The following is a 17,721-nucleotide window of genomic DNA, read 5'->3' on the forward strand; positions in this document are numbered from 1 at the left end:
ATGAGGCTCTCAGCAGACTGGTCGAGTTGAAGGTGTTCCTGCCCACAGCAGGGGGGTTGGAACTAAATAATTTTCAAGGTGCCTTTCCAGCCCAAACTATCTTATGATTCTGTGACTTTGGGAACCCTACTCCTGTGAAGGATGCCCCTCCTAGTGCATCGCCTCTCTGGGAGTGTGAGCTGCTCTCATCATCCCCTCTTCTGTCAGCTCCGAGAGCTGCCCATATAGTGCATGACTGTGCGTTCTCTACAGCCAGCTCCTTACAACGCCCACCATAGGGCGGGGAGCGCCTCTTGTTGATTAATTAATCAACTGATCAATTAAAACACTTCTCGCCGTTACGAGTGTGCGCTGCCTGTAGGGCGGCGCGCCGGGACCTCCCGGCCGCCAGGGGGCGCCGCCGCACCACGCAGCTCCCCGCGGTGCCGCTCTAGCACGGTCGGCGCCACGCGCGGCGCTTCCGGGAGCGACGGGCGCCGGGAGCCGCAGGTGGGACGGGACGGGAGCGGGGTCCGGGGGATCAGAAACAGGCTGAGGGGAGCTGGAGAGGCGGGAGGAGAGTCTGCGGCGCGGGGGACGCAAAGGTGGCGCGGGGGACGCAAAGGTGGCGCGGGTGTGAGGTGGCGGACCGGGAGTCGTGGGTGCAGGGGAGGGGCTGGGGGGTGTGTGAAGGGGGTGGGGGGTACTTGGGCGGGCGGAGGGTGTGTGAGGGCAGCTGGGGGTGCCGAGAAGGCGCTGTGCAGTCGGGAGGGAGCAGCACTCGGTTCCCGTTCGGGAGGGGATACGAAGAGGTGCGCGGAGCAGTTGCCAGGACATAGAGTGGGACCAAGTAAAGTCAGGTCATGCTGATGGGGTTACTGCGGGACGGGTGGGTGTGAGGGGTGTTGGGCCAGGGGTGGGTGGTGATAGGGAGTGCTGCCTGCCCAGGCAGAGCCGCTGGGGACTGAGCTTGCCTGTCCTTCCCTCTAGGATGCAGCGGTGGCCAGTGGTGCTTTTCCTGGCCTGGGTTTGTTTTCTCTTTTTTGCTGGTATCGGGCTCTTCATGAGTGGCTTCCTGCTCACCCGGATCGAGCTTGCCAGCAGCAGTTCCTGCGCAGACCCGCTCGTGCCTCCACCGTGGGAGAGGCAGAGCCTCCCACCAGGCTCCTGCTGGGCTCCCCAACGCTTCTCCAAGGCCGTGCTAGTCATTATTGATGCCCTCCATTTTGAGTTTGCTCGCTTTGACCCTGCCAAGGCCAGCCCGCTGCCCTACGAGAACAAGCTGGGTGTCCTGCACCAGCTGGCCACCTCCCAGCCCCGCCACGCCCGGCTCTATCGCTTCCGAGCCGATCCCCCCACGGCCACCATGCAGCGCATCAAGGGCCTCACCACTGGCTCACTGCCCACCTTCATCGATGTGGGCAGCAACTTTGCCTCCTATGCCATCCAGGAGGACAACCTTCTGGCACAGCTGGTGCAGAATGGTGAGTTCCTGGGCTTTGGCTCAGGAAGGGGAGTTTCAGGCTAGATTTAGAAAGAAACAAAAATACATTTTTCCACAGGCATAGGAATAGGTTGCCCAGGGAGATGGTGGAGTCACCATCCCTGGAGGTGCTTAAGAGGCTTCCAGATTTCATGCTGGGTGGTATGGTTTAGGATTTATAGTAGTGGGTGGATGATTGGATTGGATACTTTTAGAGGTCTCTCAGTCTTGATGATTCTGTTACTGAGGCTGCTTAGACCTTGTAGCAGCCTTCCAGTACCTGAAGGGGGCCTACAGAGAAGCTGGAAAGTAATTCTTTGCCAGGAACTGTAGTGATAGAATGAAGAGCAATGGAAAATTGTCAGAGAAATTTACACTAGAGATTAACAAGAAATTCTTTACTATGAGGGTGGTGAGACACTGGAACAGGATCCCCAGGGAGGCTGTGGATGCCCCATCCCTGGTAATGTTTAAGGCCAGGCTGAATTAAGCCTTGAGCAACCTGATCTAGTGGGAAGTGTCTTTACCCATGGGAAGGAGCTGGATGATCTTTAAGGTCTCTTCCAACCTCTTAATGTTCTGTGGCTCTCTGTGGGCAGGGCAGCAGCTCACTGGGACAGGGCACATGCAAACCTCTGCTCAGTTTACCCTGTATTCAAAACACCGATTTCTTTCTCCCTGGGAAAGATCACTGCTAACAACAGATACACCCTGTGAGCTGATTCTTTTGCTCTACTTAATGACAATTACCTAAGGCAGGGTTGTCATGCAGGCAGGACATCTCCAACTTGGGTTGGGAGTGAGACGTAGCTGTGACCGTGGCTTCATCCTCATCATTTTCAAAGATGATGAGAAAGCAGGTGAAAGTGGCTGCACTGATGGTGTTTGTCCCAAGGTCACCCACAAGAATCCCTGTAGGAAGCCAAGGGCAGTTCCTCATGTTGTTGTGCCGTGTGAGGTACATGATGGGGGAGGAGCCAGGTGTGCCAGGTGGTGCCAGGTGTGCTGTGGGGGTGTCCCTCAGGCAGCCAACTTGCCTGGAGAGCTGCCTGCAGCTGTGAGGCAGAAACCTCATCCCATTTTCATTGTAGCTTGGTGCTGCTGGGGGGTGCTTACTGCAGTTGTAAAGGGCTTGTTATGGTGGGATAATGGAGTAGAGGGAAGAGGACAGGCCACAGCGGTTTGTTACTCAGAAAGACTTCCTCCCAAGGCTCAGAGTGGGCTAAGGCTACATGACTTTGTGTGAGCAAGGTGGGCAAATGCAGTAAATCATTTGAGGCAAAATGCACCAGTAGATCCTCTGCCACATAGTGGTCTCAGAGAAAAAGGTTCCTGCTCCCAGGCTGAAGAGGCTCTGTGGAAACACAGCTGGCTGATGGCAGGCAGAGCAAGGAGAGAAAGGGCAGAGGGAAGCATCAGTGCTTTTGCCTTCTCTTTTTCAAATCTGGAGCAGCATTGCCATTGTGTTTAAAAGACAGAGCTCAGGACTCACATCTCTTGCTCACTTGCATTTTGCAGTAGGGTCACAGCCTTGGGTGAGGCTTTGTCTGCCTCATGCTGCAGCCTGTGTACCCACCTGTGTTGTGGTGGCCCAAGAGTCTTTCTGCAGGGTTGACATGTCAGGTCAGCAATAAGTCCTGAGGTTATGCAGTGGGTTTGGTGTGGGGGACACTCATGGGCTTAGAGATACTTGTGGGCTGGTCCTACCCTGTATTCAAAGTCATTTACAGACAGATGGTCTTTTTTTTCTGTGAAAATTTAAGTTTTGAGTGTGTGTTGGAGAGGAGCCATTGGTCCAGACCCTGACTTAGGTCTGCTTTTTGGATTGTTGTGGTAAGAGCATGACTCAGGAGGGCTCCATCTCTCATTGGTTCCTTTGTCTCTGGCTCAGGAAGGAGAGTGGTCTTCATGGGTGATGACACGTGGGAAGGACTCTTCCCAAAGAAGTTTTTCCGCTCGTATTTCTTCCCTTCTTTTAATGTGAAAGATCTTCACACTGTGGATGATGGGATCCTGCAGCATCTCTATCCAACTGGTAAGTAGCTGTTTCACCAGGGTGGATATAAACCTTGGCCTAATGTGGGTGTCCTACTGCAAATTCGAGATGGGGCTGAAGGATTTTTTTCTGTTACAAAGCAGCACTGGGCAGTTACATGCTGCTGCCCAAGGATTACAGTGCTGTAGCTGTGAAGCCAGTTCTTGGAGCCCACAGACCATTTCTTTAGATACCTTTCCTCTGTCTGGGACAGAATTTGGCTTTTTGGGATGAGGTTAGACTTCTGCATCTGTCTTACAAAATACATTGGCAGGATGGAGACAGAGGAGCAGCTTAACTTTGAGACATGGCTGCCTAGGCAGGCACACACTGCTCTGGGGAAAACACAAGTTAGGAGGCTGAGACAGAGCACTGCTCTCAGCAAAGCATTGGTACTTCCTATTCATGGGAAGAAGATGAAGTATGAAATTGGTTTGTGAATTTTAGGTGATTTCCACCTCCCTGAGGTCTTGGGACCAAGGGAAATGCTCTTTCATTTTTTCTGTGTATGAAACTAAGCAAATTGAGTGCAGTGGCCTTTCACAGGCAAGTCAGTATACCTTGTGTGAGAGCTGCAGTTCATCATTTAATTTCAGGCCCTGAAGCAGAGGTAAGAGCCCAGGGTAACTTTCTAACTAGGGAGGACTGTGTTGGTTTGTCATGCCCATGTCCTGGGGCATATGCAGAGGGGCATATTGATGGGTCCAACCTAAAATATGTCCAGGGAAAGATGGGAGTTCTGGATTCTCCTTTTTCAGAGCATTCCTCTGTTTTAGCTCAGTCTGTGGCAGTTTGAGGTAAGGTCAGGATGACTTGTGTAATGTTGTACTGTTCCACTCCTGAGGGACAGGGAGAAAAAAACAGGGGCCCTGGGATGTTGGCCAGGTTTTGAGATCCTGTGCCATTGCACCCAGGAATCTCTGGCCAAGAGTATGCTTCTCTTAAAACCTGCATCAATTTCCTCGAGAGCTGGCAGTGACAGTGGCAGGAGGGGAAGTAACAGCAATATCCAGAGGCAAGCAGGAAATTCTGGCAGGAGTATCCAGGCTTAGAATTCCAGGCTGTTGCATGAAAAGTTTGCTTTTGTTCTGCAGTGGACAGTGGTGAATGGGATGTGCTGATTGCTCACTTCCTCGGCGTGGACCACTGTGGGCACAAACATGGACCGGACCATCCCGAGATGGCGAAGAAGCTCACCCAGATGAATGAGATGCTCAGGTGATTGGTGTGGGGCTGAGGGGTTGCTAGCTGGCTCCTTCCTTCAGCCAGACTGGTGGGGTCTTCCCAGGGAATTGACAGATGCAGAGAAAACAGGGGGTGCTTACTGAGCCTATTAACATGGAAAACAGCTTTGGCCAGCAGTAACTGGAACTCCAGCTATGGGCAATATTGCTTGCATAGATGAGTGTTGAGAGGTTTGGTTTCATAAGTAAGGCTGCCTTCAGGTCTTGGTTCTCTAACAAACCATGAGATGATAGTGCAGCTGGAGCACAACTGAGCTTTACTCTTTCCATCTTTAACATGGAGATTGTCCCACTGAGGTCTGGCTAACATTTGAGAAGCAGATGGAGGATGCTGGCCAGTGAATGAGTGCTGCTGCATTTATCACACAGAACCATGAGCACACCTTTGAGTCAGAGGGCAGGATGGGATCCAAAGATTTCAGTCATGCAGATGTGTCTCAACCCAAAATGCTGCAGATTTTGATTCTTATGACTGCTTTAAGTTTTGCTGTTAGAAGGAGTTGGTAACTTGCCCTGCTGTATCTGAGAGGACAGCATATACTGTGTCATACTTACTTCATCCTTCAGGGACTAATCCCTGCATTTTGCCTTTGAAGTGGGAGATGGCTCACGTAACATGATACATGACCCAAATAGAAGCAGCCTAAAATTTTGTTTTTGTCTGGAACCTTTCTTCTGAATTGCATTTTGTCAAGGTCCTTGAAGGCACTGTGCACTGGGAGCAAGCAACACTGCTTGCAACAAGCAACACTGATCCATTCTGTCTTAGGGCTCTAAATTTTCTGAACTTAAAAGCAACTGAAATTTCTCTGAATTTTCAGGCTTTAAAACAACAATTTAAAACTCCCTGGTCCCTGGCTTGTTACAGTTCTGCATCAGCATTTAGTTTTGCTTGTATCCTTTTGTAGGCTTCACCTCTGTGGTGCAGACAGGCTTGCTGGGAGATGTCCTCTTCCACCTAGGATAGTGGGGCCCTTGCCCAGGGAGGAGTTGACCTTTCTTACCTTGGTGACAGGTCCTTGGTGGATCACCTGGGGAATGACACTCTTCTTCTGGTGGCTGGGGACCACGGCATGACAGAAACTGGAGACCATGGTGGCGACAGTGAGAAGGAAGTCAATGCAGCGCTGTTTGTGTACAGCAGGACACCCCTGTTTGGCAGTGGCCCTCCAGAGGTGAGAAGCTGACTCTTAGCTATCCCTTCCCAAGTTGGTGCCTGAAAACTGTGTCCTGGAATTACAGAGTAACAGTTTGACTGGGATTTTTTTAGATTGGGAGGGATGAGGAGTCTGTCATAGAATCATAGAAAAAGAATAATGGATGGGATGCATCAGGATCATCAAGTCTAACTGACTCTCCCGACACACCTTTGTGCCATTCCCTCTGTTCCTGTCACTGGTTACCGCAGAGAAGAGATCAGTGCCTGACCCTCTTCACCTGGTTAGGATGTTAAAGACCACCAGGAGGTCTCCCCTCAGTCTCTGCTTCTCCCAGCTGAACAGACCAAATGACCTCATCCACTCCTCACATGGCTTCCCCTGCAGACCCTTTATCAACCTGCTGGCTGTCACTTGGATGCTTCCTACTAGATTAACATATTGTATTTTAGTGCCCAAAACTGCCCCCAGCACTTGAGGCTGCCCCAGTGCAGAGCAGAGTAAGCATCACTTGCCCTGCTGGTGATGCTGCCAGGGCACTGCTGAGTCATATTCAACTTGTCATCAACCAGGACCTCCAGGTCTCTTTCCATGGTGATGCTTTCCAGCCTTTTCACCTTGATTGAGAGGGATGAGGGGTCTTGTCTCAAGAGAACAGTGGAAGGGCTGACACAGGACGCAGAGGACTGAAGTGTTTGGAATGCATGTTCATGTTACTACAGCTGTGAGGGGTGTTTGTGTGTGGCCAGGTGAACTGTATGAAGCTGTGCAAAGCTGTGTGAGCCTGATTGGGAAGCCAGTGCCTTCCCCATCAACCTGCAGCTCCCAGCAGGCATGCTTGTCACCATAGGACCCTTGGGGAGAGCAAATCGGCCTCTGCATTGCTGTGTTCTCTCTGAATTTCTGATTTCTCCCCTGTCTCTCCAGGAGCCTGAGACCATTCCCCAAGTGAACCTGGTGCCCACTGTGGCCCTGCTGCTGGGGGTGCCCATCCCCTACAGTAATATTGGGGAGGTGATGGCGGAGCTGTTTGCTGGGGACGGTGATGCTGTGTCTGCAGCCTTGCAGCAGCTCTCAGTCTATCACATCAATGCCAAGCAGGTATGGCCTGTGGTAGGCCTCCCATTGATTTAGAGGGGAGAAGAAATGGTTTTTTAAGCACAAATCTCTTCTGTTAGGTGGAGGTGAGATGGTAACATGCTGTTATCTTCATGGGGAACTTACTATGCAAGGATGTAAATGCTTCAGTGTTTGCTCCAGTAAAAGACAGCCTCATTTTTCCTAAAGATAAATGAGAGCCACCTGTTCAGTGCTGTGGTGTGGAAAACACTGTCTGAGAAGGTGGAGGGTGGTTGGACCCAGATGGCCAGAAGTGGATTAGGTAATAGATGATGTTGATTCCTCAAGTCTGAAGATAAGCAGAGGCAAGTGTTGTGACTGGAGATTTGGAAGTAAAAGTGGAGAGTTTGATGCTGCTTCAGTTTTGAAGGAGAAACAAGTTAAAAAAACTATTCTAGATTGGTGAAAGAAGGAAAACAGTAATGAAAGAGCAAATTTAAAAAACAACTATGTAACAGGTAATACTGAAGTAGGATACCAAAGAAAGAAACAATTTACACAAAGTGTAAGAAAATACAGAACCCCCCCAGGAGCAGACTGACAAATGTGAATGAGAGTCTCTACACCAGCTATTAAAGATGCCTAGGCAGTGGAGCAGGCTAAGTGCAAGCCTCTCTGATGTCAGGGCCATCTGTTGTGACTGGTCATGCTACAGAGCCAGATTTGCCAGAGGCATTGCAAGGCATGTATCTCAGCTAAGGGCCAATCTGCCTTTGAGGGACTCTGGATTGCTGGGAGCACAGGAATAACTCCTCCAGTACCCAACCAGCTCCTTGGAGTGTGAGTTCCACACCACTGGTGCAACCCAGTGAGGAGCCGGAAAGAACAATTGCTGATGGGAAGACAGAAGTACTCAGATCTGTAATTGCAGAGCAGCAGAGTGCTCTGACGTTTAAAGATCATACTGTGCGTTATTGTCCATTAATCACTGAGGATATCAATCATCATTTGTTAGGAATTAGTGTTATCAAGTTGTGCCTGTTTAAATATTTGCACTCTTTGCATGAGGAGATTTCTGGCTTGATAACGGTGATACTGAAGAAGCCGTGGCTTCTTCCCCTCCAGGGAGGCGTGTGAGAGCCAGTGCGTGTGTCTGCCTTCCTTGGGCAGGGGCAGACTGATTCTGACTGTGCTGTGAGGCACATGGAAGGTGTGTGAAGTTACGGGTGCATTTCAAGACTGGAGCAAATCTACACTGCTAAGCAAATGGATGTGTATGCAGGTGCTCTGCCCTGCTAATGCTCCATAAGACTTCTTTTATGACTTTCGGATCATAGCCGCCTCTGTTCATGTCCTCTTGAAGTAGAAAGCAAAAAGAATGAGCTTTCCTTAAGCTATGGTGTGGTGTATTAATGTGCTGGGATTGAAGAAAGAGAAGCAGTTTGCTTTCATGCACCATAAATTTTTTAATGTATTTTTCCTCAGACAAAAACGTAAAACTGAACATGGGGTGCAGATTAACAAGTCACCAATAGTAATGACTAGATCTTCTGGAGGATATTTGCCTTATTGCTGCCAAAGAATCTGTAATAGTCCTTAGTGATGCACAGCATTAGCAGAGGTGTAGCTGCTGGAGTCACTGTGGCTTTCTCTATGGATCTCTTGAGAGGGATGTCAGTTTGGTAGAATGAATTTCCTGATGGTGACATCCTGGATTTGTGTGACCAGCTGTGGGTGATGTGATGGGGGAAAGGTCTGCCCTGGCAGGGTGTAGTAAATTGGGGTTGTTTCCATTATGAAGGAGCAGTGTGAAGCAGTGAATCCAATTTCCAGTCTTCCCAGTGCTGCTGTCTGATCCTGTGTCTTCTCTCCTGTAGGTGGATCGCTTCCTGCAGTCCTACTCACTGGTGGCACAGGACCTGCCAGCAGAGCAGCTCCAGCACCTTCAGGAGCTCTTCTCCAGTGCTGTGGAGGAGCATATGCAGCTCCTGACCCAGGTGCAGGGGACAACGGTGCCTCCAGAGCTCGAGATGAGGCTGGGAAGCCTCATCGGCCGCTTCCAGCGCTACTTGCGGGAGGCACGGGCTGCGTGCACCCAGTCCTGGGCCCGCTTCCACCCTCTGCGTATGGTGGGGGGCTGCATCCTTATTGCTTCCTCCTGCTTGCTCTGCTACATGGCCTCAGAGCTGGCCGCATCCTCACAATCTTTCTGTCACAGCTGCCTCCTGTACCCGCTCTTGTGGGGCCCTGTGGGGGCTGCTTTGCTATGGCTGGTCCACATTTTCACCCAGGAGGGGATGGATCTGCTCCTTGTGTCATCATGGGCAGCCGCTGCTTCTCAGCTGGGTTTTTTCTGGCACTGGTGGGGCCAGCATCTCAAGAGAGCCCGTTTGACAGGCAGCCAGCCACCCTTGGCCAGTGGTGGCCTGAGGCAGCGGCTGCAAGCATGGCTGGGGCTGGCCTTCCCCATGGGCATTCTGTTCTTCCGCTGTGGAGCTATGTTCTCCGACAGTTTTGTTGTGGCTGAGGCACGGGTGGCCCCATTCTTGCTGGCCTCACTGGTGATGTTGCTAGTAGGGAAGCTCCACTGGGATGGTCGCCTGACTGTGCCAGAAGGTCCCAAGCAGCAGCTCCTTGGCTTTTCTTCTTACCGGAGAGAGATCTGGTACCTGCTGTGCCTCGTGGCCATGCTCCTGGTCTGCGTGCGCCTCTCCAGTTTCTTCCACCAGTGCCGCGAAGAAATCCCTCAGTGCCGGCCCTCTGTTTTCCTCTCCCCACTTGCCAGCCTGAGAAACACACGGGCCAAGAACCTCTTCTACCTCCTGTGTGTGGCCTTGCTGGCTGGGCTGGTGTATGCAGTGCAGAGCTGGCTAAGGCACTATGGCAACCTGAACAGCTCCGACCCCCTCGTGCTCTTTGTGCGCTGGGGTTTCCCATTGCTGGTCCTCTGCATTGCCTGCTACTGGGCCGTTGCCTCCAGCGCTGATGACTCTCTTGGCAAGCTGCAGGAGCTGGTGCAGGTTGCAGTTGTTGCCTTTCCCAGGGCTGTCTATGGACTAGCATCCGTGGGACTGCTGCTCCTGCTGTGCAATCCCATGACGGTGTTTGCGAAGGACACACGGGAGTTGGCAGGATCCATCGTCACTCCCTACCTAGGGGTCCCTGGCTCCGAAGTCGACTTCCTTCACGTCATCCCTCAGATCTACAAGAGGATGCAGGAGTCTCAGAAGAGCCGGCTGGAGCGGGGCAGCTGCAGGGCCACTGTTGCAGCGTATGGCCTGGGCAGTGTGTACTCAGCAGCCCTGGTCATTGCACTCACCCTCCTGGGATTCCTCTTGATGCTTCTGCACAGTGAGCGGCTGAGCTTTGCCTTCCTTCTGCTCTTTGTGGAGGCCTTTGTGCTGCTGCACATCCACACGTGTGCCAGAGGCCTTGCTGGAGATGCTGGTGAGTCTGGGCTGAGTAGAACAACTGGATGTGTGACCTGGGCCTCACCTGCAGTGACCTTGCCTTAATTCCAGTGGGAGAAGCAGGATCTAGTTTCTAGTCTTGGGAAATAGTGGTGCAGTGATCCTCGGGATACTCTTAGCTTTTTTAAAGCTGCTTAAATCCTGTAGTAGAAGAAAGATTCATGCAGCAGTGATGTGAATATGGGAGGAGGAGGTCTTGGGTCAGGGAAAGAAGCTCTCTTTTTCCCAGGGTGTGACCAGTCACCAAATCCTACTGGTGCTGACAGAGTGCAGTAGCAAGCCTACTGGCAACAGCAACGGGAATGCTGGCTCTTTGTTGTATCTGTGGGGGGAGCTGGACTGTTTTCTGTCTCTTAAAAGAGCCAACACAGAAAGGAAACCTGGGAAAAAAGGTCACTAGGCTTTTTTTGACCATAGATCTGTCTTGTTTGATGCTGATAACCCCTCCCTCTATTTTTATCTTTTATTCTCTCAGAGCTGTTTTCAGTGCCGTGGTATGCAGTCATCTCCTGGCTCCTTGCTGCTTCACAGTTCTTCTATTCCACAGGCCATCAGCCTATCTTCCCAGCCATCCACTGGAATGCTGCCTTTGTTGGCTTCCACCTTGATCACAGCACAAACCTCCTGCCTGCTGTTCTGGTGGGCGCCAACACCTTTGCCTCCCATATCCTCTTTGCAGGTAAATCAATTTCTTTCTGGGCTGTGGAGCCCGAGCAGACACAGCTCACTGCAGTGTCTTGTCTGGGGCTCTGCAGCTTGAGCACGAGGCAGTAAAGGCTCCAGCACCTCACTGGAGCAACAGCATCCTCACTGTTCCCCTTGTGGGGCCACAGTAGCCTGGCCTGGAGCTGGAGTATGTACATCCTGCATATCCAGGACAGGATGGCAGAGCCTAGACTGCTCCTTACCTCCTGGGCGCTGATAACTTCATGTGCCTTTGTCCTTGAGATAGTTGGCTGCCCGCTGCTCCTGCTGTGGCCCTTTGTGTGTGAGATGTCCAACTCACAGAGGAAGAAGCCCAAAAAGGAGTCCCGGGAAGAGCTGCAGGAGGTGGAGGAGCGCATGATGGAAATGAGGCTGCGGGAGTCTCCAGAGGAGTTCTCCACTGCTCTGCTTCGGCTGGGATTGAAGTACCTCTTTGTCCTTGGGGCACAAGTACGGGCAGAGGGAGGGTGGCTGTGGGAAAGGCTGTCTAGGAGGAAATTGGTATGCTGTGATAACTGTAGGGCACTCTGATGAGAGAAAGGGGTCAGCCAGGACACAGACAGGCCCAGGGGTGGAGTGTCTGTTTGCAGATGGAAGAGCAGGTCCCTTCTCAGCCATGCTGTTTACTCTGTGCTTTGGGAAGGGCTCCAGCATGGAAGCTGCCATACAGATTAGGATGCTTTTCATACCCATATGCCCAGAGTGGGAATATCTGCTGAGGACCTACAGCTGCTGTAATCCTACTGTCTGTCTTCCTTTGCGTTTTTATCTCACACCAGTTCTGGTATTCATATGTGCTGTGATGATACAGGGAGCTAAGCACAAGAAATTTTAATCCTGTGAAATAAGTGAATAGTTTTCTGGGATTTATATCTTCAAATCATTCTCCTGTGTTGTCAGACCAGACACAATGCAAGGGGAGGGGCAGGCCCTGCAGCAGGAGAGCAGCAGTGTGCCTCTCAGTGAAAGAGTAGGTGAGGTTAGCCACAGTGTGAACCTTCTTCTCCTGTGCTGCCCCAGCCTTGCCCCATGAGGGTGTGCATTCAGCTTCTGTTTCCTGACTTGAGGACATCATAGAAGGGAGTCCTCTTTAGGATGCTCATTCCTGATGTGTCCTGTGCCAGCCTTTCAGGCATGTGCAGTTTAGTACCACCTTCAGATGTGAACCTAGTGCCCAGGAGGTCTCTCCACAGTCACCTGTAACTTGTTTTTCCTGATCTTCCCTGCAGCTTCTGGCCTGTGTTTGTGCAGCTATGATCCTCAGGAGACACCTCATGGTTTGGAAGGTCTTTGCCCCAAAGTAAGTCCCAGGAGTTGCTGTGATGCTGAGTTAAGACTCATATCCCTGACACCTTGACTAGAGTTCACAGATAGTAATGTTGGAAGAGACCCTGTGATTGATCTTCTGACTCATTACCTACTAGTGGTTGTAGGAATGTCCCTAACTAATTCCTGCATGAAATTTAGAAGTTAGACTTGAGCTAGAGCCTAGAAGTTTCTCCTCATCTTAATTTCCAAGGATACACAGAGCCCACCTGGAAGCTGGGAATGTTGTAGTCAGAGAGCCAAAGGTAAGGGTACCAGACCAGAAATGATAAACCCAGGAATGCTGAATCAGCAAACCTTTGAACTAGTCAGTGTGAAGGGTGGCCTCAGCCTCTGAGGGATTCACAATCTCACCTGAATCAGCAGGTCCTGAATGGCCTCTAAACTAGACTAGTGCTTGGCTTACAGGTTTCAGGCAGATTCAGCTGCTGAGGAGTGAATATAATTTATGTTTTAGGGTGTGGAATGCTACCAGCCTCTCATTGTCAGGAAAATCAGTCAGCTGGAGGGCAGCATCCTGTCTTTGTAGTCACACTGGCTGTTGTATCCTTAACTGCATCTGTTGTGCCTGCAGGTTCCTCTTTGAGTCGCTGGGCTTTGTGGTGAGCAGCATCTGCCTCTTGCTGGGGATCTCCCTGGTGATGCGTGTGGACTGTGCTGTCAGCACCTGGTTCAGCCAGCTTCGGCTGAGGTAGCCTTGGAGACATGAGGAGCCTGACCTGCTCGTCGGCCAAGGCTGTGGTTGCCTCCTTGCCTCCCTCAGGCTGGGAGTGATACACAAGCCACCAGCAAACAGTGCCTGCCAACAGCAGTCAGGGATTATCCCCAGCTCCCTGCTTCTGTGCTGAACAAAAGGACTGGAGCCAACTGTTCCTGGCTCACGGGGATGGTGTTTCTCAGCAGGAGAGGTCAGAGCTCTCACTGGGCCTTTGCTTGCAGCAGGAGGGCTCTGCTGCAGGAGGCCAAGAAGCAAGAGTCCTGAAGTGCTCCTCTGGAGAAACACCAAGAGTGGTCTTGCTGCTCCTTTCCTGATACCTGCCACAATGTGCAGCTGGTAGGCTTCAGCAGCCAGCAAGGTGTCACCTTGACTGTGCAAAGACTTGTGGGATGGGGCCTGCTGAGGAGGGCAGGGTTGGAAGAGGAGGGAATGTCCCACACCCACCACTTGTTTTCACATGCTCAGTTTTCATGCTGGAATCGCACTGCACATGGTTCCATGCAGATGGTTCCTGGAGCCTCAGTGGCAGCTACTCCTCTGTAAAGCCAGTCAGTTGCTCTGTAGTGAGGCTTCTCTTGCCCTACACTCAGTCCGACTTTCCTGGTTCCCTCAGCCCTGTGAGCTGCAGTGAGGAGAACTCTAGGCTGCCTTGTACAGCAGGCTTAGCTTGGGCCTGTAGTAGCAGGGACAACTGTGTGCATGGCCAAGAAATTCTCAACTTACGTTCTCAACCTTCAGGGTCCCTGTGGGCTGGGTGGTAGCAGCCAAGGCTCTTGATCTCTTCCTGGGTGTGTGCTGCTGCATGCTGGCTGTTGACTGAACAGTTAAGATGCCAGGAGGATGTAGTGACAGAATATGGGCTGATACCCATACTGGGCCTGGCCAGCAGGGAAGGGGAACCTTGAGTAGCTGTCCCAGCTGCAGGAGTAACCTTGATGTGAGCTCCAGAGCACAGAAACAGCCACTTGAAAGCCTGGAGCAGGCACCAGTTCTTTTGGGAAGTGGTTTAACTTTCTGATGTCTGTATGTGTGCTGGGTTCTATGGACCAGGTGCAGTCAATCACATCCATGATCCCATGTTTGGGGCTTGTCTCCCTCTTGGCCTTGGCATTCTCTGTGAGACTTCATGGCACAAGTAAGCTATGCCAAATATGCCCTTGACTGTCAGGAGACATGGTGTTTCTTTCTTCGTGGGCACAGGTAGAGGGTGGTGACCATGGTGCCTGGCCATATCCCAGCTCAATTCCTCCTGCATTTTCCATTGGAGGTGGGATCCCTTACTGCCCTGAACCACTGTGTGGCATTACTTGGTGCTATGAAACTATTTGTCTCTTTCCTCTCTGGAAGGAGCCAAGGACTGCTTGCCTGTGATTTCTGCAATGATATTTGCCTGAAACCATTAATTTTTAACTCATGCACCATGACTGCCCCTGTTTGAGTTCCTTACTGCAGACTGTTAGCAAGTTCTGAACTGCAGGTTCTTCCTCTCCTCTGCCCTGCAGAGTCCCAGGGAAAATCCCTCTCACTATTTCATTCCTTGCCATTTTTCGCAAGTGCCCTGTTGCTGTGGCTCTTGAGGGCAGGTGGAATTTTTTATTTTACCCCTGCAAAATGCCTGCTCAGGTGTTCAGATGCAATTCCAGGAAGGCTTAAACTGTTCTAATACTAGGTTTCCATTGCCTGATCTGCTTCTGGTCTGCTGGCTGTGCTCTGCTACCTCAGCCTCTCATGCTGTCTCCTCTGTGGTCCTGCTCAGTTTCACCTGACACAGCCAGGGACTGGTTTGTAGCTGGCATCACACCCTGACCTGCCTCACTGCCTGGATGCACAACACCCGTGCCAGGACAAGGAAAGGGTAATGGCAAACAGTGAGAGAAGCTGGAAACTACAGGAATGCATCAGCCCACAATTAAAATGGGCTTAGGCAGTTACACCCTTAAAAATAGGTTATTTGGTTAAAGCTGACTCCCTGGTTGCTGTAGGCTTCTGAAGTAACAAGGGGTGTATCAATATGGGGAGGAGGAAGGGGGTGGAGGTAGTAGTCACCCAGTAAATTTTCATTTTATCTGGATAACACATGTTGCTAAACCTTGGGGTTTAGGTTTGAGGTTTGAGGCTGGAGCTCAAATTGGTCTCATTGTAACTTCATAACTTGGTCAGGAGCTTTCTGCCTGCCTGCATTTCTGCTGGCAGAAGTCCCTGTGGTCACTGATAGTGTAGGACTGGCCCCTGACATCCCCACAGCTGCTACCCAGGCCCCTTGGCTTCCATCTCTGGGACTTGTTCCTCTTTTCAGTGGTCACTTCATTGTAGCTGAGCCTTCCCATGCCCACTGTTCATGGTTGGAGCACTCACACGGGGCTTGGGCATCCTCTCCTCACCCCTCTGCCATGTGTGAGCTCATGGACCCTGGAGACCAGGAAGAGCAGAGGGAACAGCAGAGCTGTAGTGTCTTCAAAGGACACCCTTATCTTGCCAGAGACTAAACAAAACTTGAAATAGAAGAGCTGCAAGTATATCCTTGTCACTGCAGAGATGCCACGGCATGCTGGCTGCTTGGACATGGCAGACTGGCTGCTACACCAAAGATTTCACATTCACAAAGATGAGTTTTCCAAGGGCTGGAGATGCTCTTGCTTCTCTTCACTCACTGACTGTTTCAGTCTTTGTCAGCCTTCCTCAGCTGCCTTCCAGCTGATTGTTTGGCTGCCATTCTTCAGAGCATGCTGGGGATTACAGAGTTAGTGCCAGGCTAGGGCTTGGCGACCTTGGAAGCAAATCATGCTGCTGATGCTAGAGCAGACAGGGCTGTGTTTGCTGATTTAAAGCCCCAGAAGGGGGTTGCCTCCTAGTCCAAACCAAGGTTCTTTGGGAAATCTGCTGTGCTGGGGAGTGGGTTTTGCCCCACATCCCTCCAAAGAGGTTGTCGTATGCCCCCACTTGGCTCTCCTGGATGAGTTATTCCAGGCGGTTTATTTCTGATCCCTGTGTCCCTGGGCTGAGTGTGACAGGGGACAGAGTGCTCAGCTGAGCAGTTTTCATCCTGCACTCCACAATCTTTCTGCACTTTGGGCTTTGCAAATGTTGTGCATGTGTTTCTTGGCAGGGGAGAGCCATTGGGAAACTTCCATGGCTCAGGCCTTTGTGTGTCCCGTGGTCCTGGCACAGAACAAAAATTCAGTTGTGTCTCTTTTTTGCTGCCTAGAAAATAGTGACCAAAAGCTGCAGCCACTGTGAAGAGATGTGAGTGTTGGGTGCACCCGCAGCTCTGGTCTGGGGGGTAACTCAAATCCCAAGGGATGGCACTGTTTTAGGGAGCCCAGGGCTTGCTTCAGCTCTGTTCCCACAGCCGTTCCTCTGTCCCGTCTCTCTGTGGTTTTCCCTCAACTCTTCAGGCTGCTTTTCTATGCCAAGGCACAGTCCCAAGTCTCAGTGTGCATGTCCCCCTTTCCCATCAGGAAGCAGCAGTGCCAGTGTGAGGGGAGGGAGAGCCCTGCTCTCTCCTCTGAACCCTGACTCAGTGCACTAAGTGGCTTAGAGCAACATTGTTGTTTTATTTTTTTTATTAACCTCTTTGTACCTCAGTCCCTCATTTGGGGGGGGAAAAAAAAAGGGGATGGACCCAGTTGTGGAAAGCAACCTGGGAGCTCTGCATGCAGCATGGTGCTACACTTTTCTGGGTATCTACATATCTGGCTGTCGATGCTTTCATTCACATCCAGCAGCTACACCTGGAAGGTGGAAGCCATGCTCAAATCTCTGCTGGGAAGCAGAGTCTTTTTTTCCTTTCAAAAAACCCTACAAAGCAGGCAAGTTGGCTGTGCTTATTCACCTGGCACACCTGGCATGACCGATCCCGTGAGGCAGCCATGGAGTGGTTGCTCAGTTATTAAATTGCATAATTAATTAATTAATCGGGAGTGGGGGGAGGTGTGCGTGATTTGCTGTCCGAGGGTGGCACGGGGCTCTGGGCAGCTGTGAAAATGATGTCTGCAAATAAAACTGTGAGAGCCAAGGAGAGCTGTGTGCTCTGTCGTCTCCTTCCTGACCTGTCTAGGGTCTCCTTCATTCGGACCTTCATCTGCAATTTCCTCCTGAGGGGAAATGGAGGGTCAAGCACTGATCTCTTCTTTGTGGAACCCAGCAACAGGACCCGAGGGAACACCCTAACCTGTGTAAGGGGAGGTTTAGGTTGAACTGGGGTCCAGGACTTTCGTGGTTTAGGAAAAGGCTCTTCTCCAAGAGTGTGGTCAGGCACTGAACAGGCTCCCTAGGGTAGGGGTCACAGCTACAAACCTGTAGTTCAAGAAACGTTTGGACAGCGCACGTGGTGTGGTTCTTGTGGGGTTCTGCATGGAGCCAGAGGTTGGACTCTCTGACCTGATGGGTCCCTTCCAGCTCGTGGCAGTCTAGCTGGTTCTGTGACTGGCGGCTTCGCCTTGCGCCGGGGTTTGTCCCTCCGCGGCCTCCCCCTTCCCGGCGCCCACCTCCTCGGCCCCGCTCTTCCCTGTTGCCTTGGTGATGGCCGTTCCGCCAATCGGCGGC

The 17,721-nt window shown here is 51.5% G+C and overlaps 1 protein-coding gene across 2 annotated transcripts; it reads left to right on the forward strand.

Annotated features, from left to right (window-relative positions):
• Positions 1 to 571: 571 nt before the first annotated feature.
• Positions 572 to 17,183, forward strand: PIGO (phosphatidylinositol glycan anchor biosynthesis class O). 2 transcript variants are annotated; one of them, XM_062512920.1, is made up of 12 exons: positions 572 to 584; positions 970 to 1,463; positions 3,354 to 3,497; positions 4,592 to 4,715; positions 5,757 to 5,916; positions 6,826 to 6,999; positions 8,835 to 10,404; positions 10,903 to 11,106; positions 11,380 to 11,582; positions 12,362 to 12,432; positions 13,033 to 13,149; positions 13,359 to 17,183. In XM_062512920.1, the coding sequence occupies exons 2-12, from the start codon at positions 971 to 973 to the stop codon at positions 13,438 to 13,440; spliced, it is 3,342 nt and encodes a 1,113-aa protein (XP_062368904.1). In that variant the 5' UTR covers positions 572 to 584; position 970; the 3' UTR covers positions 13,441 to 17,183. The 2 variants fall into 2 exon arrangements, with proteins under 2 accessions (XP_062368904.1, XP_062368905.1); XM_062512921.1 differs by having other exon boundaries at positions 13,033 to 13,375.
• The last annotated feature ends 538 nt before the right edge of the window (positions 17,184 to 17,721 follow it).

The sequence above is a fragment of the Cinclus cinclus genome, chromosome Z (assembly GCF_963662255.1).
Source record: "Cinclus cinclus chromosome Z, bCinCin1.1, whole genome shotgun sequence".
Taxonomy (NCBI): domain Eukaryota; kingdom Metazoa; phylum Chordata; class Aves; order Passeriformes; family Cinclidae; genus Cinclus; species Cinclus cinclus.

Excerpts from the sequence above, each read along its gene's own strand:
- PIGO (XM_062512920.1), top strand. The coding sequence starts at position 971 with ATGCAGCGGTGGCCAGTGGTGCTTTTCCTGGCCTGGGTTTGTTTTCTC. Across the intron at positions 4,716-5,756 it reads CAGATGAATGAGATGCTCAG|GTCCTTGGTGGATCACCTGG; the intron begins GTGATTGGTGTG and ends CCTTGGTGACAG. Across the intron at positions 11,583-12,361 it reads TCTTTGTCCTTGGGGCACAA|CTTCTGGCCTGTGTTTGTGC; the intron begins GTACGGGCAGAG and ends TCTTCCCTGCAG.